This window comes from Scyliorhinus torazame, chromosome 14, assembly GCF_047496885.1.
Source record: "Scyliorhinus torazame isolate Kashiwa2021f chromosome 14, sScyTor2.1, whole genome shotgun sequence".
NCBI classification, from domain to species: domain Eukaryota; kingdom Metazoa; phylum Chordata; class Chondrichthyes; order Carcharhiniformes; family Scyliorhinidae; genus Scyliorhinus; species Scyliorhinus torazame.
The window spans coordinates 206,771,740-206,795,377 of NC_092720.1; the positions used below are offsets into that span (position 1 = coordinate 206,771,740).

The window sequence follows — 23,638 nt, forward strand, 5'->3', positions numbered from 1 at the left end:
AATGGATACATTCTCTGATCATTCTACGATGCTATGGACGATGAATGTGTTTTGGGGCCCTCCCCAAGACCTACTGTTCAGTAGCTCACGGGAAGAGGTTCAGAGACCTCTAAGGTTGGACAGTACCCGTTCAATGGCAACAGCTAACTGTGCACACATTCAGAAGGTATAGACTCCCTACTTTGCTTCTTGGAGTGTCTTGATCCAGTCTGTCCCACGTCTCCTGTCAAAAAAGGCGTTAGAGAAATTTTAAACAACATAAAGCAAAACAGCCAAACAGCATGTCGAGCGAGGGGAAACGAGCTGTGCCCGGAACCATTCTGAGAACAGGCCTCGGGGAGATGAGTCACCGCCTCTCCAGGAATTACAACCACACGTTTATCTTTCTGAGCACCTTATCTGACAAGCTGGACATGCACACAAATAAATATACACACACAAACACACATATATGATCCAGAGGGAACACTTGGTAAAAGGTGACAGAGTTAAGCTGCTCCTCAGCGGGAAAGATGTGAAGTGTGTGTGTGTGTTTTCTTAAGGCGTTTGTTTTATTGTTAATCCAGGAATCGGCTGCGGTTCCGGACAGCGGGAGAGTCCCAGTGGCTCCCTTGGGGTCACTGCTCAATATAACCGGAGGAAGAAGAGCAACTTCCACATTCCTGGATTCTTCAGGCGCTCGGAGGAATTTGGCTGTCAGCGTGTGTGTGGCAGAACCGTGGATTGAAAATCTGTTCCCAAACCCACGCTCCCCGTCAGCGCCCCATCAGCCCCCAACGACCTCAATTTGTCCCTGTTGGCTTGAAGCTGGTGGGCTTCGGGATGGAGAGGCGTCCGTTCTGTTCGGGAGGGGGCAGCAGTTTGGCGCTGTGCTGTGGGGTTGTCCTGCTGGGCACCTGGAGCCTGGCTGACATGGTAAGATAAGATGCGTCCCTTTAACAGCTGTCTCTCCCAGCCATGGAGCGGTAGCACACACATACACACTGGCAGTGAGGTCCACAGGGAATACCACCTGGAGTGTGAGACATATAGGGAATGATGGATACTGGGAGTGAGGAAGGTTGGGAGTAGCATCCGGGAGGGAATTAGGTACTGAGTAACATCTGGGGATGAATTCCAAAGGATTTAACAAATTGAAAATGAGCCACGTGGGGAAAAACATACTAAAAGTGATTTATACACAGAATGACCTCTCGAATTATATAGGAGAGAACACCCAGGGGTGGGCTATCTCAGGATTAATACCTGGGAGTAAGTTAAATAGAGAATAGGACATGCTGAGGGTGAGTTAGATAGAAAATAGCACAACGGTAGTGAGTCCTATACACTGAAATTGAGTTATTTGCGGAGTAAGGTCGATTGGGAGTGAATTGCAGGGGCATAATACGAACTGGGAGTGAGTAATATAGAGAATAACAGAGACTAAGTGTGAGGTATACCAGGAATAGCACTTAGGGCGGCACGCTGGCACAGTGGTTAGCACTGCTGCCTCACAGCGCCAGGGATCCGGGTTCAGTTCTGGTCTCAGGTGACTGTCCGTGTGGAGTTTGCACGCTCTCCCCGTGTCCGCGTGGGTTTCCTCCGGGTGCTCCGGTTTCCTCCCACAGTTCAAAGATGTGCAGGGTAAGAGAATTGGCCATGATAAATTGCCCTTAGTGTCCAAAAGGTTAGTTGGGGTTACTGGGTTGTGGGGATAGGGTGGGAACATGGGGGCTCTTTCAGAGGATAGGTGCAGACTCTATGGGCTGAATGGTCTCCTTCTGCACTGTAGGGATCTGTGAGCCTGTAATGCTTCTAACTGGGAGTAAACTATAGAGAATGACAGGTACTGGGAATGAGTTAAGTGCGGAATGACACACACAAAATTGTAAATCACAAATAATCTCATGTTGCTAATGTTATGTAGAGAATAATACATGCTCTATGAAGAATAAATATATGCAGGTAATGGTATGTAGAGAACATCACATACTGGGAATTTTAAATTAAGAGTAACTGGGCGGGGTTTAGTGCTCAGTCAACATCACTATCAGATAGGCGATTTTTAGACTGGTACTTCATGGCCAAAGCTCATGCCAATTTTCAATGCCTGGGTTAACAGAGTTGGCACATGGGCAAAGTTTGGAGAGTAGCAGTACCTTCAGGATCGTATCACAGGAGACTCATTGGTTGTGTCTCTGAGTCAGATGGTCATGAGTGTAAATCTCTCTCCAGACTCCTGATGGTAAAATCGAGGCTCACTCTTCAATGTGAACAAGTGTGAGATTATCCATTTATCCATTTTGGAGCAGGGTACTTTCTAAATGGAAAGAGGTTAGGTACAGTGGATGTCCAAAGAGACTTGGGGGTTCAGGTGCATAGATCCTTAAAATGCCAGGAACATGTGCAGAAAATAATCATAAAGGCTAATATTGCTGGCCTTTATATCAAGGGAATGGGGTATAAATATACAGCAATTATGAGGTAGCTATAGAAAACACTGATTAGACCCCAATTGGAATACTGTGAGCAGTTCTGGGCACCAAACCTGAGGAAGGATATATTGGCCTTGGAGGGAGTACAATGTAGGTTTACAAAATATGATACCTGAACTATAGGGGTTAAGTTATGAGGCGCGAAGGCAGCACAGTAGCCTAGTGGTTAGCAGAGCTGCCTCACAGCGCTGAGGTCCCAGGTTCGATCCCGACTCTGGGTCACTGTCCGTGTGGAGTTTGCACATTCTCCCCGTGTCTGCATGGGTTTCGCCCCACAACCCAAAATTGTGCAGTGTAGGTGGATTGGCCATGCTAAATTGCCCCTTAATTGGAAAAAATAATTGGGTAATCTAAATTTATTTTAAAAAAGTTATGAGAGATTACACAAATTAGACCTGTTTTTGCTGGAATTTGGTTACGGGGTGATCTGATCAAAGTATTCAAGGTATTGACAGGGAAAAATAAAGATCAAACACTGGTTGGAGATTCTAAAACTCAGGGGCATAGTCTGAAAATTAGGACCAGACTGTTCTGGAGAGATGTTAGGAAGCACTTCTTCAAGCAAAGGGTGGTAGAGGTTCGGAACTCTCTCCACAGACAGTGTTTGAAGCTCGAACAGTTGTTAATTTTAAAACTGAGATTTTTGTTTTGTTTTAATAATTTTTTCTTTATAAATTTAGAGTACCCAATTCATTATTTTTCCAATTAAGGGCCAATCCATCTACCATTGCCTCACAGCGCCATGGTTCCAGGTTCGATTCCTTGCTTGGGTCACTGTTTGTGTGGAGCCTGTAACTTTTCCCTGTGTCTGTGTGGGTTTCCTCTGGGTGCTCCGGTTTCCTCCCACAAGTCCCGAATGACGTGCTTGTTAGGTGAATTGGCCATTCTGAATTCTCCCTCTGTGTACCTGAACAGGCGCCGGAATGTGGCGACTAGGGGCTTTTCACAGTAACTTCACTGCAGCCTACATGTGACACTAATAAAGATTCTTATTATCATTACCCTGCACATCTTTGGGTTGTGGGGGTGAGACCCACGCAAACACGGGAAGGATGTGCAAACTCCACACGGACAGTGATCTGGGGCGGGGATTGAACCCGGGTCCCCGGCGCCGTGAGGCAGCAGTGCTAACCACTGCACCCCCGTGCCACCTCAGATAGATTTTTGTTGAGCAAAGATATTAAAGGATATGAGCCACAGATCAGCCATGATCTCAATAAATGGCGGGACAGGCTTGATGGCTAAATCGCCTACTCCTTTTGCTGTGTTCCATTGCTCCAGTGCTGCTCTGAGCGGCCATGGGACAGGCAAAGTGCCATCATCTTTCCAACCTTAAACTGAGGTCTTGTCTGTCCTTTCAGCGAGACCTCACCATAGCTCAAAAAGCCACTATTCCAGAGAAGAGCCAGGGTGGCCTCCCGAATGTCCCGACTATCATTTAATAAAATAAATCCCTCAAGCAAGATTACTTAAAAAGAAAGTTATTGGTCATTCATTAATTGTTGTTTGTGGGATTTTGCTGTGTGCACAGATACCATTACGTTTCCTACATTGGGACAGCGACTTCACTTCTATAAGTATACATTAGCTATAAAGTGCTTTGCCATGCCTGAGGTTGTGAAAGGTACTACACAAATGCAAGTCCAATTCCTTTCTGGCAAGGCAGGGAAACAAAAACAAACTTGCTGAGGAAATGACAACGGAATTGTCTTTATTCACAGGCGGTGTGTCCTCCGGAGTGTCGGTGTCCAAATTTCCTGCCCTGCTCTCCAGGCGTACCTCTGGTTTTGGATAACTGCGGTTGCTGCAGGGTTTGTGCCCGGCAGTTCAACCAGGACTGTGGCACGCTGCGGCCCTGCGACCATGCACGTGGGCTCCGCTGCCAGGTCGAGGCAAAACTGAATGCCACCACTGGAATCTGCAGAGGTGAGGTGGTGAAATGGTGTCCAGGGCTTAGATGCACCCTCCACTGGGGTATTGAGGGCATTTACACATCACACTGTCAGGCATCCAGGGTATTTACACAGCACACTATAAGTATTGAGAGTATTTACACATCACACCAGCAAGTATCGAGGGTCTTTATACATTACAATACCAGGTATTGAGGACATTTACAAATCACATCAATGGTTTTTAATATAGCCACATCTGATTTTCCAATTGGACTACCAGATAGATCCTTTAAGAGGTAGTCAATTTGATGTTGTCCATTTTATACACTCGCCTACTGTTAAGATGACTACTTTGGACACCTGCTCACACTAACCATTTAGCTGACATACTGCAAGAAGTAGATTGTGTGACTTTGACCCATGCAGTTTTCTACCTCTTACAGCCAGCACCCCAGGGCGGCCTTGTCTCATGAATGGGAGAGTCTACCAGCATGGCGAGATCTTCAAGCTGACCTGTCGGCTTCAGTGCACCTGTAAGGACGGCAAAGCTGACTGCTCCCCCCTCTGCCCCTCGCACATCTCCCTTCCGCCTGCCTTCTGCACAGACGCTCAGCTGGTCAAGTTGCCTGGCACCTGCTGCGAGAGGTGGAAGTGCACATCCACCTACTCCAAGGACGGCAAGGCATTGAGAATGGGCAAGTGGAAGGAGATGGTCAAGGCCGCTGGTAAGGTGACCAAACAGCTGAACACACTCCACAGCAAGTCAGGTAGGGGCAAATGAGCAGGAGGAAAGTCCTCGATGTTATTTAACTCAATACACACTCCCTCCCCCCCATACATCTTAATTTCTCCAGCGCAGCAATACCATCGTCAACCCTGAGGGTCACATGTCGCCAGCACTCTGAGATGAATTGCAAAAAGAAGTTTAGTGTCATACAGTGCAGATGGTGTCCACTCAGCCCTTCATCCCTGTGCTAGCTTTGTGAAAGAACAATCTGTTTAGTCCTACTCTCTGCACTCTTTCCCCATAGCTCTGCACATCATTCCTGTCCGAGTATATGCCCACTTTCCTTTTGCATTGAACCATCACTAAAATTAAGAATTCTATTCAAAATCATAAGTTAAACCCTATCCATTCAATGCCCCACTCCCACTCACCCCCCTCCCCAATGTCATTTGCAGAACAGGTGGGTTAGCATCAAATTCCATTGTACGTCCAGACTGATCTCAGTCTCTCATAGTCAATAAAGCATAAGTAGGATATAAATGGACATTTGGTCTGAACTCACAAAGCGTGTTTGATCAGATTTACTTCCTAAATGTTTACACAGGCACTTTCAATGTTGACATGAGAATGAGATGAAGACGGGCAACCCAGTGACCTAAGGTTAGCACTGCCGACTCACAGCTCCAGGGACCCGGGTTCAATACCAGCTTTGGGTCACTGTCCGTGTGGATTTTGCACGTTCTCCCTGTATCTGCGTGGGTTTCCTCCGGGTGCTCCAGTTTCCTCCCACAGTCCAAAGATGTGCATGTTAGGTGGATTGGACTTGCTAAACTGACCCTTAGTGTCCAAAAGGTTAGATGGGGTTACTGGGTTACGGGGATAAGATGGGGCCGTGGACCTAGGTAGGGTGCTCTTTCAGAGTGTCGGCGCAGACTCGATGGGCCGAATGGTCTTCTTCTGCACTGTAGTGATTCTAAGATACTGAGACATTCAGCAGTTTGAGTGTGTGGCTGTATGTCTAATTACGTGTGTGTGCAGCTATACGTGTGTTTGCAATACCCGAAAGAGTGTGAGGTTGTCTGAAAGAGTATGAGGTTGTACCAGTGTGTGTTTATGTATACACGTGTGTAGGAGAGGGAGTCTCTGGTCATAAATGTGTGACATCTTGAGTTTGTAACAGTGTGCAAATTGGTGCTTGTGTGTGTGCGTGTATGTGTGTGTGGTGTGTTTGAAAATATCCAGTCGCACATGTGTTTGTATAAAGGGAAAATGTGTAGTTGTAGGTATATGGATGTCAGTTTTGTGAACATGGTATGAGTGTATGTATTTGTGTGTGTACTTGTGTCCAAATGAGTGTGTGCGTATGTGTGTGTATGTATTGTACATATATTTAACTATTTTTGATGGACATTTCCTGTCTGCTCCAGAGCCAAGAAGTTTCAAGCAACAAGATACCAGCCTTTCCGACTGCCTGATTCAAAACACAATGTGGACAACTTGTTCACAGACCTGTGGCATGGGCATTTCCACCAGACTGAGCACCAACAACACCTGGTGTCAACCAAAACATGAGACCAGACTGTGCCAGATGCGACCCTGTGACATGCTCAACGGTGCCCATCTCATTGTGAGTCTTAGCAGAAGGGAGTGGGAATTACCACTTACAGATGCAGTTGAACCGAACCGATCATTTTGACAGCCTGCACTCTACATTAAAATGTTGAAGATCACTATATCAGCTGTACCATAATGATGGCCTAGACCAGCACGACACCCTGACCATAATCTATGGTTCTAGATCAATATGGAAACCTGTACTATAACATATGGTGTTACAATCCCAGTTAATGGTTTAACTCGATGGGAAGATCCTAGTTTGGAACCCTTACATTTAAAAAAATGTAACTTTTACTTTTATTTAGAAAACATGGATAATCAGAGTCACATGGCTACCAATTAGCTTTCAACAAAAAAAAGCTTGAGTATAATACAATACTCATTTACTGCCCCTTATCTTCACAAACGCCCAGATTTCAAGGATAACACACATTACACAATATATCTTTTGCTTTATTGCTCTAAAGGTTGCCATGGTTGGTAAGTAACATTTCATTCTTTTAGCACAGTGGGCTAAACAGCTGGCTTGTAATGCAGAACAATGCCAGCAGCGCGGGTTCAATTCCCGTACCGGCCTTCCCGAACAGGCGCCGGAATGTGGCGACGAGGGGCTTTTCACAGTCACTTAGTTGAAGCCTACTTGTGACAATAAGTGATTATTATTATCTTATCAAACACACAGTGTTAAACTCAACAACCTAACTGTGGTCAGACAACATCCCAATCTGAAACCAAGTGTCAGATGCCACTTGATTGCTTGTGGAGTTCCCCTCAAATCCCCCCAGATAATTGTCACATGAGTGTTTCCAAACTCCACTCTCAAAAAGACGCAGTTTAAAACTTCTTTCAAACAATGGTTTCCATCAGCTGCTTTCACCAAGGATCCACCTCCAGGGTTTTCCAACTCTCTTTTCAGTATTCTTTTGTCCTAAATGCTTTTCAGTTATTTGGACAAACTCTGAGAAATCCAGTCACTAATTGTTTCATAGTTGCTTAAACTATAATTTCACTGGCTGTAGTAAAATATCACAAACCTTAGGATCACTTTAGATATCTTTGTCTTCTCACTGGCCAACCTCCCAGCTCTGCCTGTGACTTCAATGGGCAGTGCCCTATTCCAATTTCAGTTTCCTATGCTCCTGTAACTTCAGACTTCCGAGAAACTTCCCATCATTTCTCTAGGTTCCTTAACTAGCTGTTCTTTAGATTTCTGGCACTTGCTTGCTTCCCTCTTACTCGATGACATGGCTTTTCTTCTTGCAAAGCTGTGAGAGCTGTTTCCTCTCTCGCTGCTGAGCTCCTTCTCCTCTGGTTTCCGGTTAACAAGGTTGGTAAGCAACATTTCATTCTTTCCCCAAGCCCATGTTTAATTTTGCCACCATAAACCCTCTCTCAGCACAGAAGAGGCAGTCTGAACTGAAACCAAAAAAAACCATACAACCCCCATAAATCTTTGTTTAACACAAATCTATCCTTTCTTATACAAAGCACTAAATTAAACCTACTTAAGTCTATATCTTATTTCTAATATTTAACAGTACAAATAGTGCTCGTTTAAACCTACTTCTGTTTCCTGTCAAAGGTCTTTGATCAAAGAGATCCTCAAAGCTATAAACGGCTATTTTAGAGAAATGGGACATTGTGCAGCATTGTGTAAACAGAATAACAACAGATCAATGCAATGCCCTGCAGTATGATATAGCACTATAGGTTAGATTGTATATAATACAGCTCTGGGTCAGTATAAAAACCTGACATGTGAAGTAATGTTCGAGCTCCATGTCTCCTTCAGAACAGGAGCTTTGAAACACATGAATTGGGAATATGAAGTAAGTCTGAGGCTACACGGTTTTCCCTAATTTAGGATTAGGTCGGTGCCAAAACCTGTTCTCGATGAAGTGTGAAGTGAGCGAGCTCGCTGTGCTGGGTTCTGGCCACCAGCCCTTCCTGACACCACAGCGAATTGTGGTGACAGGGGACCGCAGCGCCACCATCTGGGAACAATATCATTGACAGCAAACAGCTTCCTGACGGTGGTCCGCACCAGGTCACAAGAACAACTTGTGTTGCTGTAGAGCCTGCTACGTAAAGAACACTTCCCAGAGCACTTTGCAGAAGCATTACCAGACCCCCTTCCCCCCAAAGAAATCGATGCTGAGTGAGCATAGGGAGATAAGGTGAGAGGTAACCACAAATTTTGCCCAGGAGCTTTTAAGCAGCTTTTCACAGGAGCGGGGGGTGGTGGGGGGGGGGGGGGGGGAGGATGGGGCAGAGAGGTTCAGGGAGAGAAATTCTCAGTTTCGCGCCAAGGTATTGAAGGCGCAACTGCTGGCGGTGGACCAATTACAATGGGGGATGTACAGGAGGCCAGAATTGGAAGAGTGCAGACATCTCAGAGGATTACAAAGAACAAAGAACAATACTGTAAGGATTCCATCCCTTTCTCTCAGCTCCTTCGCCTCCGTCGCATTGTTCCGATGATGCCACTTTCCAAAATAGTGCTTCAAAAATGTGTTCCTTCTTCCTCAACCGTGATTTCCCACCTACAGTTGTGGACATGGCCCTCAACAGTGCGTGGTCCATCTCCCGTGCCACTGCCCTCGCCCCCTCCACTCCCTCCCAGAACAAGGAGTCCCCCTCGTTCTCACATTTCATCCCACCAGCCTCCGTATGCAAAGTATAATCCTCCGCCATTTTCGCCAACTCCAGCGTGATGCCACCACCAAACACATCTTCCCTTCACTCCCTCTGTCAGCATTCCGCAGAGACCGTTCCCTCCGAGATAACTAGTCCACTCCTCCACTCATCCCATTTCATTTTAACTGTCTTTTACCATTTCTTTTTTGTCTTTCTTAATATATATTTAACCCCCCTCTCATCTTATCCACCTTTCCTTACCCTTTCTCCTCTTTGCTTCCCCCTTCCCCTCTCCCCACATCTACAGTTCACCCTCTGATGTTAGTTTCTGTGCTGTTTGACCTTTCACATCTTTTGTTCTCTCTGGGGACTGCCATTAGCACTCTTTCCCCTTGCTTTCTGTGGCCATTAGCACCCGGTTTCCCTGGGTTTCTGTGGCTATGACTCATCTTTCATTCTCACTCCACAGTATAAATATTTTCCACTTCCTCTGTCTGTTAGCTTTGACAAAGGGTCATCGGACTCGAAACGTTAGCTCTTTTCTCTCCCTGCAGATGCTGCCAGACCTGCTGAGATTTTCCAGCATTTTCTCTTTTGTTAAATAACAATACAGCACAGGAACAGCCCTTAGGCCCTCCAAGCCTGTACTGGTCATGATACCCTCAGCCAAAACCCTCAGCACTTCCTAGTGCCGTATCCCTCTTTACCCATCCTATCCATGTGTTTGTCAAGATGCCTTTTGAATACCATTAATGTATCTGCTTCCACAACCTCCCCTGGCAACGCGTTCTAGGCATTCACCATTCTCTGCATAAAAAAACTACCTCACGCTTCTCTTCTAAACTTTCCCCACGGACCTTAAACCTATGCCCCCTGGTGACTGACCCCTCCACCCTGAGAAAGAGTGCCTGCCCATCACTCTATCAATGCCCCTCACAATCTTGTAGACCTCTATCACCCCTCAGCCTTCGCCTTTCTATTGAAAATAGTCCGAGTTTATTCAGCTTCTCCACATAGTTAACACTCTGCAGACCAAGTAACATCCTGGTAAACCTCCTCTGCCCCCTCTCCAAAGCCTCCGCATCCTTCTGGTAGTGTGGCAACCAGAATTGTGCGCAATATTCCAGGCGCGGCCTAACCAAGGTTCTATACAACTGCAGCATGGCTTGCCAGTTTGTAGGGTTGGAGGAGATTTCAGAGCTGGGGGTATGTGGTGGTGGGGGGGGGGGGGGGGGGGGGGAATATAAAGCCACGAGATTTGAAAATCAGGGTGAGAAATTTAAAACTGATGCATTTTTTGCTGATCTGCTCAAGGAGTAAGAGGAGGAGGCTGCACGCACTCGCTCAGTCAAATCCTTTACGCTGGCTCACTCACTCACTGACTGTTTGCCTTTCAGGCAGGAAGGACGTGCCGGAAAAGTGTTAAGGAGCTGGAGCCCAAGCACTTTGTCTACCAAGGGTGCGTCAGCCTGAGGACGTACAAGCCCAAGTACTGCGGCCTGTGCACGGACGGGCGCTGCTGCCAGCCCGCCGAGACCAGGACCACAAAGGTGCGTTTCCGTTGCCTGGTCCGAGGAACCATGGTCAAAAATGTCATGAAGATCCAGAGGTGTGAATGCAGTCGGCACTGCCAGCAGCAGAGCGCCCTCTCCTGGCCGCATGGCAGGGCTCCCGGCGACTCGAGCAACCGGCTGATGGGTACAGAGGACAACTTCTGAACCCTGCTTGGATGCCAGGGTGGCACCCGGATCTCCAAAGAAAACGCCCACCGCCCTCCACAAGGGGGCATTACGCTGCAATATTGCCCCAGTATATCACTGCTCCAGATCGCTTAGGCGTCAGCATTAGCAAAATCTCTCACTTTAAAAAAAAAAGTAACTTTAGAAGCTAGAGACAGAAATGTGCCTGACAACTAAGTATGTGCATTGTTTTTGCAAAGCACTCACTTTAAGGCCACGTACCACAGAAGCCCACAACCAAGCGATTCACGAGTAAAGAGCTCCCCAGGGGGGTTGTGAGTGATTCAGAACTAATCACAGTACCTTTCCTTGACGGCAGTCAAGTATTTTTAACTGAGTGAAGATCCACTTAAAAAGAAGCATTCGTTGTCCAATTCTGACTGAGTTTGCAAGGTTTGCAAGGTTTCAGTCGTGAAACAGGTTGCTGGACATATGTAACCATCAGAGCCTTATTGTACTCAATAACCATGGCTGATCTGATTGTGGCCTCAACTCCACTTTCTACCTACCCCTGAGAACCTCGGACTTCTTCATTAGTCAATAATCTATCTACTTGGGCCAGCGTGGTGGCACGGTGGTTATCACTGTGGCCTCACAGCGCCAGGGTTCCGGGTTCGATTCTGACCTCAGGTGACTGCCTGAGTCGAATTTGCAAGTTCTCCTGAGTGTCTGCGTGGGTTTCCTGCAGATCCTCCAGTTTCTTCCCACGGTCCAAAGATGTGCAGGTTAGATGGATTGGCCATGATAAAATTGCCCCTTAGTGTTCAAATGTCAGGTGGGGCTACAGAGTTACGGGCCTAGGCACGGTGCTCTTTTGGAGGGTCGGTGCAGACTCAATGGGCCGAAAGGCGGCCTTCAGCACTTTTGGGATTCCATGGTTCCATACCTTCCATGGCTTTCCAGGGAAGAGGGATACAAACACGCATGACCCTTTGAGTGAAAAAACTCTTGTATTTGTCTTAAATGGGAGACCCCCCCCCTTAAACAGTGACCCTAAGTTCTCGTCTCTCCCACCCTGTCTCATCCATCCTGTCTCAGGATCTCATATGTTTCAATAAGATCACCTTATTCTTCTAAATCCCAGTATCATAGAATTTAGAGGCCATTCAGCCCTTGGGAAGAGCACCCCTCAAGCCCACACCATCACCCATCCCCATAACCCAGCAACCCCACCTAACCTTTTTAGACACTAAAGGCAATTTGGTGTGGCCAGTCCACCTAACCTGCCCATCTTTGGTCTGTGGGAGGAAACCGGAGCACCCAGAGGAAACCCACGCAGACACGGGTAGAACGTGCAGACTCCGCACTGACAGTCACCGGAGCCGGGAACCGAACCTGGGGCCCTGGAGTTGTAAAGCAACAGTGCTAACCATTGTACTACCATAGGCACAGCCCTAGTCCCTCTCTCTACCTTCTGTGTAGTATAAACACCCCCCTTCAATCCCAGGTATCAGTCATAGAATCATAGATTTTACAGTGCTGAAGGAGGCTGTTCGGCCAATCAAGTCTGCATCTGCCCTTGGAAAGAGCACCCTATATAAGCCCATACCTCCACCCTATCCCCGTAACCCAGCAACTCCACCAAACCTTTTTGGACACTGAAGGCAATTTAGCATGGCCAATCCACCTAACCTGCACATCTTTGGACTGTGGGAGGAAAACGGAGCACCCGGAGGAAACCCACGCAGACACGGGGAGAACGTGCAGTCACCTGAGCCGGGAATCGAACCTGTGGCCCTGGAGTTGTAAAGCAAAAGTGATAACCACTGTGTTACTGTAGGCACAGCCCTAGTCCCTCTCTCTACCTTCCCTGTAGTATAAACAGCCCCCCCCTTCAATCCCAGGTATCAGTCGAGTGAATATCCTCAACTGCTTCTAATGCATTTGTATCCTTCTTAAGTAAAGAGACCAAAACTATCGACAGTACACAAATGTCGTCTCAACAGCACCCTGCGTGATTGTAGCAAAGCTTCCCTATTTCAATATTCCGCTCTCCTTGCAAAAAATGACAAGATTCCTTTCGCTTTGCCAATCACAAATAAATTGAATTTTTATCCCACCAGTTTTTATTGGCGGGATTTGAACTCTTGGACTCAATCTCTGGTTTACTGCTCCATTGACTATAGTGATTTCACAAAGTTTGACAGGGTGCACAGAGGTCAGTTATGGTAAAGAGAATACCGCTGTATTTAAAGAGGAATGTGCTGGATAAGTGCGTGAGGGAGAACAGAATAGAAGGATATGCTGATGTCCTTGCCCCTTAGGATGGAGGGAAGGGCAATGAGGTTGGGCTGTACGGAGGAGGCTAGTGTGGAGCATCAACCAAGTGACCTGATGCTGCCCTGTTGCATTCTATATGTAATGCTGTTTAATTCTGTACAATCCAAGTTCATAAATCCAGCAAGAAATCCAAGAGCAGCTTCTACAAACATATGAGCGTATGAATTAGGAGCAGGAAGAGGCCACTCGGCCCCTCGAGCCTGATGGCGTACTTTGTGATGTGAAATTTTATGTAATATCATGCTGCATTATGTAATTCTCTATAATCCCGGAAATAAATTGAACCTTATTCACTGTCTGCCGAGAAGGGATGTTTTTGTGCATAAATGTTTCTGCATGTGAAAACCTCAGAATTTAACAATGCGTCCACTGTAAATCGTGCTTTGCCTCCTGCTTCACTCTTCACACCAGGGGTAACTGAGATCTGGAATTGTCTGCGCCCCTTCCAAAACAGAAAGCTCCTGTCATTGTTTTGAGATTCATTGTGGTGAAGTGTCACATGTTGAACAACCGAATATTCACTCCACCTCCCCTCCCTTTCCGCTTTCTGTGCATATGAACATCTAAGGCCTCATTTCATCTCATTTAATTTCACTTGAATCTAAAGGTCTTCCAGTCCCATAAAGTGCACAATGGCTCAGTCAACCCTCCATACTGTCATTTCTTAAACTTATATTATCGTCCTAAGTAGGCTTACATTAACACTGCAATGAAGTTACTGTGAAAATCACCTAGTCTCCACACTCGACGCCTGTTCGGGTACACTGAGGGAGAATTCAGAATGTCCAATTCACCAAACAGTATGTTTTTCGGGACTTGTGGAAGGAAACCGGAGCACCCGGAGGAAACCCATGCAGACTGGAACCCATGCTGCATGGAAACCCATGCTGTCAGCCTAATGCGACTTAGAACAAAGCAAAGTCTTCTTACACAGTGCAGTTTAAAATAGCCCCAGACACTATTTGGAAGAGGTGCAAAGGAGTTTTTCTACTTGTCCTGGTCAATACTTATCACTTAACTAACATCACTGAACAGATTGTCTGGTTAGTGACAGATTGCTAATGTTTTGGGATCTTACCATATAAATTGGCTGTCTGTTTTCTACTTGAGAACATCGATTGAACTTCACTCACGAAAGCCGTTGTACAAATGCAAGTTTTTTTTGCTATTTTCTCCCTCCTTTCCTGAATTGGTTACTTCAGTAATGGATGCTGCCCAGTGCTTCACACAAGTGAACCCAGACAGGTGTCATGCCTGGCACAGGGAAAGATAATTGTCATTGTTGGAGGTTATTGGACATCAGTAATCTCAATCCCAGAAGATCACTGCAGGAGTTCCTCAGCGTAGTGTCCTCGGCCCAACCATATTCAGCTGCTTCATCAATGATCTTTCTTCCAACATAAGGTCACATTTGGGGATGTTCGCTGGTAACTGCACGATGTTCAGCACCATTCGTGAATCCTCAGACACTGACGCTGTCCATGTACAAATGCAGCAAGTCCTGGACAATATCTAGGCTTGGGCTGACAAATGGCAAATTAAATTTGCAACACACAAGTGCCACACATTGACCATTTCCTACAAGAGAGAATCAGATCATCGCTCCTTGATATTCAATGGCAATACCATCACTGAATCCCCCACAGTCAACATCCTGGGGGTTACTATTGTTCAGAAACTGAACTGGACTAGCCATATCAATAATTTGTCAAAAAGAGCAGGTCAGAGGCTAGGAATCCTGACCCTCCTGACTCGCCAAAGCTCGTCCATCTGGTCTCGCCAGTAAATACCACATCCTGTAAAAATGAATTTTATAAAAGGAAGCAAAACAGAACAGTCATCCCAACTAAAACTAAACAGAGCCGAAAAATGCTTGAGCATAGCCTGGAGCAAAGGTGAGGGGGTGGGGAAGGTTGGTGGGAGTGGGCCACTGGGAAGGGTTGTTGAAGCAGGTTATGTTCTGGGTATCTCACTCGCCCCTGATCCACTAGAGAAGCTCAGGTACATTTGCATTTCGGGTGTAGCTGCTGTAGACGACGTATTGGTCACTGTCTCCAGCCCCTTTCCCATCCTGGGGAATCTCTTGAGACAGAAACTGGAAGGGGCACAAAGCTGATGTCTACTCAGTCCTTCTTGAACAAGGACTGGACAATGTTGTCTGTAAAACGTCTGACACTTTGACCAGTTTATTTCTCAACTCTTTTACCCAGGTGCCTTTACTGGAAGGGGAACAAAGGACAGCACAAGTGTATACAAGTTGGGCAGCCCGGTAGCATTGTGGTAGCACAATTGCTTCACAGCTCCAGGGTCCCAGGTTCGATTCCCCGCTGGGTCACTGTCTGTGCGGCGTCTGCACATCCTCCCCGTATGTGCGTGGGTTTCCTCCGGGTGCTCCGGTTTCCTCCCACAGTCCAAAGATGTGCAGGTTAGGTAGATTGGCCATGATAAATTGCCCTTAGTGTCCAAAATTGCCCTGAGTGTTGGATGGGGTTACTGGGTTATGGGGATAGGGTGGAGGTGTTGACCTTGGGTAGGGTGCTCTTTCCAAGAGCCGGTGCAGACTCGATTGGCCGAATGGCCTCCTTCTGCACTGTAAATTCTATGATTCTATGTATGATTCAACCAAATTTATTTATCTAACAGTAAAAAGTTACCTCCTCTTCAATTATCCCAAACAATACTAAATGGTCCCAAGATTCTTCCCGAGCCAATGGACTCAGTGGCGATGCGGTCCGAATCTCTGAGCCTCGATTCCTCAGGGCCTTTGTCCGTGAAGGTGGATCTCGCACATTGCTTCCTCCCGCCTCTGGTCAGTTGTCCAATTTTCTCGATTACCTCTGCGCCAAGTCTTCTGTGTGGAGGGTCCTGGTGGTCGGTCTTAATGCCCCTCTCCACGCCTTTCCAGAAAGTTCTCTGGCCATCAGCCAATGAGGTCTCAGGGTGGGGGCCGTAATACCCAATTGTGTTGTCGATTGCAACTCTGCGGGACACCAGGAAGCCACGCCCAGGTGTCCATCTCTAGGTGTATCGCTTTCACATAACTTCTCCCCATATATCGTAACAGCGGGAAAATTAGGTGCTGGAATGTCTAGCTCTATCTAGACAACCCAAAACAATCGATCCATAAGAATAAGACCGATTATCTCCTGATGTGTGATTGACAGGGCAGGTCCATACGAGGTGCTTTGTGTATGTACATTGTATTCGATCTTGGCCACGTTCGAAATCCCATCAGGTCAGTCCTGAAGCAGACTGTGGTTTAATTTATACTGTCCAATTCTTTAATTTAAAGAGTCCGATTTTATATTAGGCCCACAATTCTGGTCGCTGTCCAATTTTCCACAAGATCAACATTTTGTTTTTATTTGCGGCAGTTTGCATTTTATTGCCCTCTCCCCAAGATTGTGAAGAGGCCACTTTAACCTGCGACTCAATGCAGCCCAGGCAGAGCCGCCACACTGCACCAGCAGGCAGCAGAGTCAGGTTGGCCCCAATATACATCACAACAAGGGCTGGGATTCTCCATTGTGAATCCACCCTGCTGCCACTGCTGGCCAGGTTGGAGAATTTGGCGCTCATCCGAATCTCCAATTCCCGGCAGCGGGACCAAGGAATTCCGCAGCCACGAACAGACGAAGCATCCCACCAAGGTTTCAGTTTTATACAAAGATAATTACAGAACATTTTATTTAATAGTGTGTGTTTCAGGCAAGATTAGGCCCCAGTTAAATCAGGCTGGATTCTCTGTTTGGGAGACTATGGACATAATTTAATGGCCAAGCTATGCCTGAAAAGCAGCTCCCGTGGCGCAACTTGGAGGCCACAACCCTGGAGACCCTCCTCCCGGGATCGACCTGGCTCATAACGCCTTGTGAGATCTAACGCGATGTGAATCCGCCCATTGTGGGTGCAATCACATTTCGGCAAATCTGCATGTTAAAGCGAGGCAGCTAGTCTCATTTTAATGTGTGGATACGCGAGGCTTTGGGATCTTTCGCCTTCGCCTCGGAGATCAGACGAGCGCCGTTCAGTACTGGACTCCACAAACGGAGACTCGTGGGGGTCTCCCAGGGGATCGGAGGCTCCTAGGTGCATGCCCGTTGGGCAGGGTGGTACACTGGCATGGATGATGCCACCAAGGCACCCTGGCAGTGCCACTTGAGTGCCCACCTGGCATTAGCAAGGTAACTGAATGTCACTGACAGCTGTCAAGGGAACTATCAGGGTGCCAGACTGGCAATGTTTTTGCACAGTGACGATTGGACTTGGGGGTGCCCTGCACTGGTTTTGGGGGCATGTGGTGGTTTCTTCGGGGGCTCCAGAGATCTGGACGCCATTTAAAAATGGCGTGCCGATCTCTCACAACACTGAGGAGGTCTGGCGAGCGCAGCTCGTCAATGCACAAAACGGGGCTATGTGCGGTCTTGGCTGCGCGTTCCCCGCTGAAGCCCCTGATCTGACGCGAGTACCGGTTTATAGCATTGTGCTTCTCGGCGCGGAGAACAGCTGGAAAAAAAGCGGCAGACGTATTCGCTATGGGACTTTGTTCCCATTTAGTTAAATCCCACCCTATGTGTTCCCGCCAGAACAGTATAGCAGGCGCTCCACGTTCCCATTGGGACCGTTGTTTATTCAGAGATTCAGTACATGCAAATGGACCAGCACTCTGCTGATGTGAATTGAGAGAAAGTTCCTGTCCGGCTGGCGTCCGATCCGCTTGGGTCGGACTTCCCGCTCATGAGACTGAAAAGCTAGAATTACTTATAAGCGCTCCACTCACCACACACTCCCTTTCCAGCTAAGAAGATCGCTCCATAGAGACATGCACTGAGATTTACCAACAACGGAGCTCGATCGAATGCTGGACATAATTAGGAGAGGAGGCACACACTCTTCACCGACTGAAGCTCGCCATTGTCAAGAGGGCCTGGAAGGTTCTGCCCGCCTCACCAGATGAAAAACCTCCTCAGGGCAGCTCGGATGAGTCACTACCTCCATGTCCCTGGCATCACTCCTGTCCCTTACTCTTCACATCAACCCCCAATCCCCTAGTGGCCAACAACACCCCATCTGCCTGTATCTCCCTTACAACCCACCCTCCACCAAACCACAACACATGTATTGTCCTTTTTGGCCTGGAGCCATGCACAAACATGCCACCAGGTACAGACCCCCTGTAGAACTCGCCTCCCAGCATCTCACAATGTCCTTTCTGTGTCCCCTAGGATAAGGGGGCCCAGAACAGATGAGAGTAACAGAAGACCGGAGGGGACATTCCAGACTTGTGGTGCTGTGGAGGAGAGGGCCATGCAAATTGCGGGCGAGGCTGAGGAAAGGGCCTTGGTTGACATGGAGCTCAGCATGCGGCAAGTGAGAGCCCAAGGCCACGCTGATGTCCCGAATGGAGGTGAGTTACCCCTGTCCCACAAATCACTCATTCCCCAGATCTCACCATGTCTCTTGTCTTTTGCCCTGAAGGTCAGCCAGCAGGCGAGGCCGAGCGATCCGGGCAACCTCGTCCCCAGCCACATCCCTGCACTGCCCTGAGCACCAGTCTGGGTAAGACGCTGACTTCTTATCACTCCTGTCACCTGCACCCTCCTCTATCACTGAGACTATCACCTTGGGGAGAACATTTTACTGATGAGGATCCTGGGTCAGCTTCTGGTAAGCACTACACACAGGAACGCCCGAGGGAGCGGATGGTCGGCGGGCTGGCTGATCCTGGGAAACAGCTGTCATCCGGACAGGTATCGTGCTTCTGGAAAGTATGATCCCATCATTGGTGGAGATGTAGAACCCCGCCCTCTACTCCCCGGCATGCACCCTCCCCAACCCCGCCCTCTCCTCCCCAGCACGCACCCTCCACAACCCCTCCCCCTCCTCCCCGGCACGCACCCTCCACAACCCCTCCCTCTCCTCCCCGGCATGCACCAACCCCAACCCCCCCTCCTCCCCGGCATGCACCCTCCACAACCCCCCCCCTCCCCAGCATGCACCAACCCCAACCCCCCCCCCTCCCCTCCACGCACCAACCCCAACCCCCTGCGGAGACAATAAGTTGGAGGGAATGTTGGTGTTGACACCACTGTGCAGGAGCCACAGGTTTAAGCCCGGGAGATGGATGTATGGGAAGTGGAGGAAGGCGGGACTAGAGGGTGAGGGACTTGTATTTGGAAGGGCAGTTTAACAGGTCTGAGTTGCAGGTGTTTGTGTTGCCTGGAGGGAGGGGGGCAAGCACCGCACAGTGGGTAGCACCGTTACTTCACAGCTCATGTCCCAGGTCCGATTCCCAGTTTGGGTCAGTCTGTGTGGAGTCTGCACGTTCAGTGCCTGCATGTTTCCTCCGGGTGCACCGGTTTCATTCCACAAGTCCCCAAAGACGTGCTGTTAAGACGAATTGAATATTCTGAATTCTCCGTGTACCCAAACAGGCACCGGAATGTGGCGACTAGTGGCTTTTCACAGTAACTTCACTGGTGTTAATGTAAGCCTACTTGTGACAATAAAGATTTAAATTTAGATATATGCACGTGAGGAACTTTGCACAAAAGGAGTGGAGGACATTTCCCAGTTTTCCGGAATACATTTACTACAGCAACTGCTGCTCCCGCATCAGTTGAGGGTAGGATTGAGGACGTACAAGGGCGGTTGGGGAGAAAGGGGTGTTGGGTGATGGTGAGCTTCAAGAACAAATGGGAGGAATTGGGGGGGGGGGGGGAAATAGGCTGGGGTCTGTGGTGAGGCGAATTCAACCTCCTCCTGCATGAGCTCGATTCAGTTCAAGGTGATGCACACGGTACATATGACCCAGACGAGGATGAGGTGGCCGATGAGTGTGGGAAATGTGGACGAGGGCCAGCAAATCACACGCACATGTTCTGGGGTTGAGAAGCTGGAGTTATTGGGAAGCGGTGCTTGGTACATTATCTAAAGTTATTGGGGCGGAGGTCAGCGCGGACCCGATGGTGGTGATCTTTGGTGTATCGGAAATGCCAGAGGTGATGAGGGAAAGGGGGCTGATGATGTGGCCTTCTCCCTCGAATTGCCCGAAGGATTTTGCTGAATTGGAGATTGGATACACCAAGGGTGGTTTAAATTTGAGTTGAGGGTCAGCAGAGGACTTTGGGACACGATGGGGGCTGTTCATGACAATGTTTGAGGAAATGTTTGTCGCGGGAGGCGGTCAAGAAAAAATAAATTGTACAAAACGGAGGACCGTGAATTTGTGGATTGTTTGGAATAAAATATTTTTAAGTGGCAGTAGAGCCCTGGGCGTCCGTGCGTTGGGCTCAAAATCAGAGGATAGGCCTCCACTTTGTAGCTACAAGCAAACATCGTCCGTTGTAACGCAGCTCCCAACGCCTCAAAAAAAACAAGGTACATATAAAATTAGTTACTTTGAAAAAACCCAAATCATGCATCATTCACAAACCGGTGAATCGGGTGTAATGAACACAAAAACGCCCCAGTTATAGCAACATTTGCCTAGAAAATGATTTAATGTTTCAGTTCACTGACGCTACCACAACTTGCAATGCCCAGTCTGGAACAACCCGGTTACAAGCGGACTGACAGGAGAGCGGTACCCTGCGCTCAGTTACACTGGATTCAGCCGTCCGCCACACGCGGCTTTCCAGGGACCTGCTCCCCTACTGCTACCGCCAATTGACCAATCCGTCTGCTCGCTGGTCTCGAACGCGGCAAAATCCACACGAGGCAATGTTCTTCGAAAGTCGGCGCTAACAGCCTCCTGTGGATAAGCTTCTGCAGCTGAAAGACGGCTTCGCATAACCGAGCTTCAGGTTTATACTCTTCCTTCAATCATAACTTCAAAAGACATCTCCAGCAATAGAAACGGCTTTCGATGGGCGCACATTGCCAGCCGACATCAAGCATTACCGCTTACAGTCACACTTACTCACTTTTCGAAATCACAATATCCCTCTGCTCAGAAGCATCTCTCTTTTTAATGGTTAAACTTTTCGAAGAAAACTTAATGTGACTTTAGAGGAAAGGTGTTATTGCTGATGTGCCTTCCTTTCTCATTTGCATATTTCCCTCGAATGGAAACGAGCCGGTATTCTCATTGTGATGGGGAGGGACGGAGGTGAGGGAAAGCGGCCTGCAATGTGCATAGTATCCAACAGATGGCGCCTCTTCCCCATCTCACAGGCTGATTCCCTGTTATTGACCAGGCAGGGGGATGCGTCTGACGAGCACCACCTAATTTTTTAAAAATCCATTTTCGGGATGAGGGCGTCGGTTGCTCGGTCAGCATTTATTGCCCATCCGCAGTTGTCCTTCAGAAGGTGCTGGCGACCTGCCTTCTTCAACTGTTGCAGTCCCTGAGGTGTAGGTACACCCACAGTGCTGTTAGGAATGGAGTTCCAGGATTTTGTCCAGGCGACAGAGAAGGAACAAGGATGCATTTCCAAGTCAGGGTGGCGACTGATTTGGAGAGGAGCCTACAGGTGGTGGGGTTCCCAGGTATCTGCTGCTCTTGTCCCTCTAGATGGTAGTTATCATGGGTTTGGAAGATGCTGCTTGAGGAACCTTGGTGAGTTACTGCAGTGCATCTTGTGGATTGTACATACGGCTGCGGTAGTGGAGGTATTGAATGTTGTGGAAGGGGGAGCAATCAAGCGGGGCTGCTTTGGCCTGGATGATGTTGAGCTTCTTGAGTGTTGTCGGAGCTGCACTCAGCCAGGCAAGTGGAGAGTATTCCATCACACTTCAGACTTGTGCCTTGTAGATGGTGGACAGGCTTTGGAGGTCAGTAGGGGAGTTTCTCGCTGTAGGATTCCTAGCCTTTGACCTGCCCTGGTAGCCACAGGATTAATATGGCTAGTCCAGTTCAGTTTCTGATCAATGGTAACCCCCAGGATGTTGATTGTGGGGGATTCAGCGATGGTAATGCCATTGAATGTCAAGGGGGGTGTCAAGAGATCCTCTCTTGTAAGAGATGGTCATTGCCTGGCACTTGTGTGGCGCAAATGTAACTTACCACTTATCAACCCATGCCTGGATATTGTCCAGGACTTGCTGCATTTGGACATGGACTGCTTCATTATCTGAAGAGTCGTGAATGGTGCTGAACATTGTGCAAATATCCACAAACATCCCCACTTCTGACCTTATGATGGAAGGGAGGTCATTGATGAAGCAGCTGAAGATGGTTGGGCCGAGGACACTCTCCTGAGGAGCTCCTGCAATGATGTCCTGGAGCTGAGATGATTGACCTCCAACCACAATAACCATCTTACTTTGTGCCAAGTATGACTTCAACTAATGGAGAATTTTCACGTTGATTCCATTGACTCCAGTTTAGCTGAGGCTCCTTGATGCCACACTCGGTCAAATGCTGCCTTGATGTCAAGGGCAGTCACTCTCACCCCACCTCTGGCATTCAGCTCTTTTGTCCATGTTTGAAACGAGGCTGTAATGAGGTCAGCAGCTGAGTGACCCTGGCGGAACCCAAACTGAGTGTCCGTGAGCAGGTTATTGCTGAGTAAGTGCCACGTGATAGCACGTCAGTGACTTCTTCCCACACTTTGCTGATGATGAAGAGTAGACTGAAAGGGTGGCAATTGGCTGGGTTGGATTTTTCCTGTTTCCAGTGTACAGGACACACCTGGGCAATTTTCCACATTACCGGAAAGATGCCAATGTTGTAGCTGTAGTGGATCAGCGTGGCTAGGGGTGCGGCAGGTTCTGGAGCACAAGTCTTCAGGACTATTGCCGGAATATTATCAGGGCCCATAGCCTTTGCAGTCTCCAGTACCTTCAGCTGTTTCTTGATATCACGTGGACTGAATCATATTGGCTGAAGACTGACAAGGGGCAATTTAGAGTGGCCAATCCACCTTGTAGCCACCTGGGTTGGCCACTTCTCGACTTAAAATGGAGGTCCGCAAAGACTACAGGGAAATTCAGCCAACACAGGCAAAAACTAGCAAGTGCAGAAATCCTGTGTATTAGAACTTGCAAAAGCCCAGACAGCACTGAAACTCACGGCCATCTGCATACTAATGAGCGATCCCCGGGTACAATGGAAACGTTTACGGTGAATAAGGCCAAGCCAGACTCCGCGGCGCCAGCAGGAGCCAAGACAAAGGAAGGCCAGCGGACACTCAGGGACCGCCCAGCGATCAGGGAACCGCTCCAGTATTGGAGAAATCGATCCAAGTGATCGGAACGTAGTTCAATCACTTGGAACCAAATACGGGGTCCGCCCAAAGAGGCGGGAAGCCCCTGGGGACTATAAAA

The 23,638-nt window shown here is 48.2% G+C and overlaps 1 protein-coding gene across 2 annotated transcripts; it reads left to right on the top strand.

Moving 5' to 3' along the window:
- Window positions 1-443: 443 nt before the first annotated feature.
- On the top strand, window positions 444-13,667 carry LOC140390387 (CCN family member 1-like). 2 transcript variants are annotated; one of them, XM_072475512.1, is made up of 6 exons: window positions 444-479; window positions 567-915; window positions 4,196-4,400; window positions 4,813-5,136; window positions 6,524-6,723; window positions 10,748-13,667. In XM_072475512.1, the coding sequence occupies exons 2-6, from the start codon at window positions 823-825 to the stop codon at window positions 11,066-11,068; spliced, it is 1,143 nt and encodes a 380-aa protein (XP_072331613.1). In that variant the 5' UTR covers window positions 444-479; window positions 567-822; the 3' UTR covers window positions 11,069-13,667. The 2 variants fall into 2 exon arrangements, with proteins under 2 accessions (XP_072331613.1, XP_072331612.1); XM_072475511.1 differs by lacking the exon at window positions 444-479 and having other exon boundaries at window positions 488-915.
- The last annotated feature ends 9,971 nt before the right edge of the window (window positions 13,668-23,638 follow it).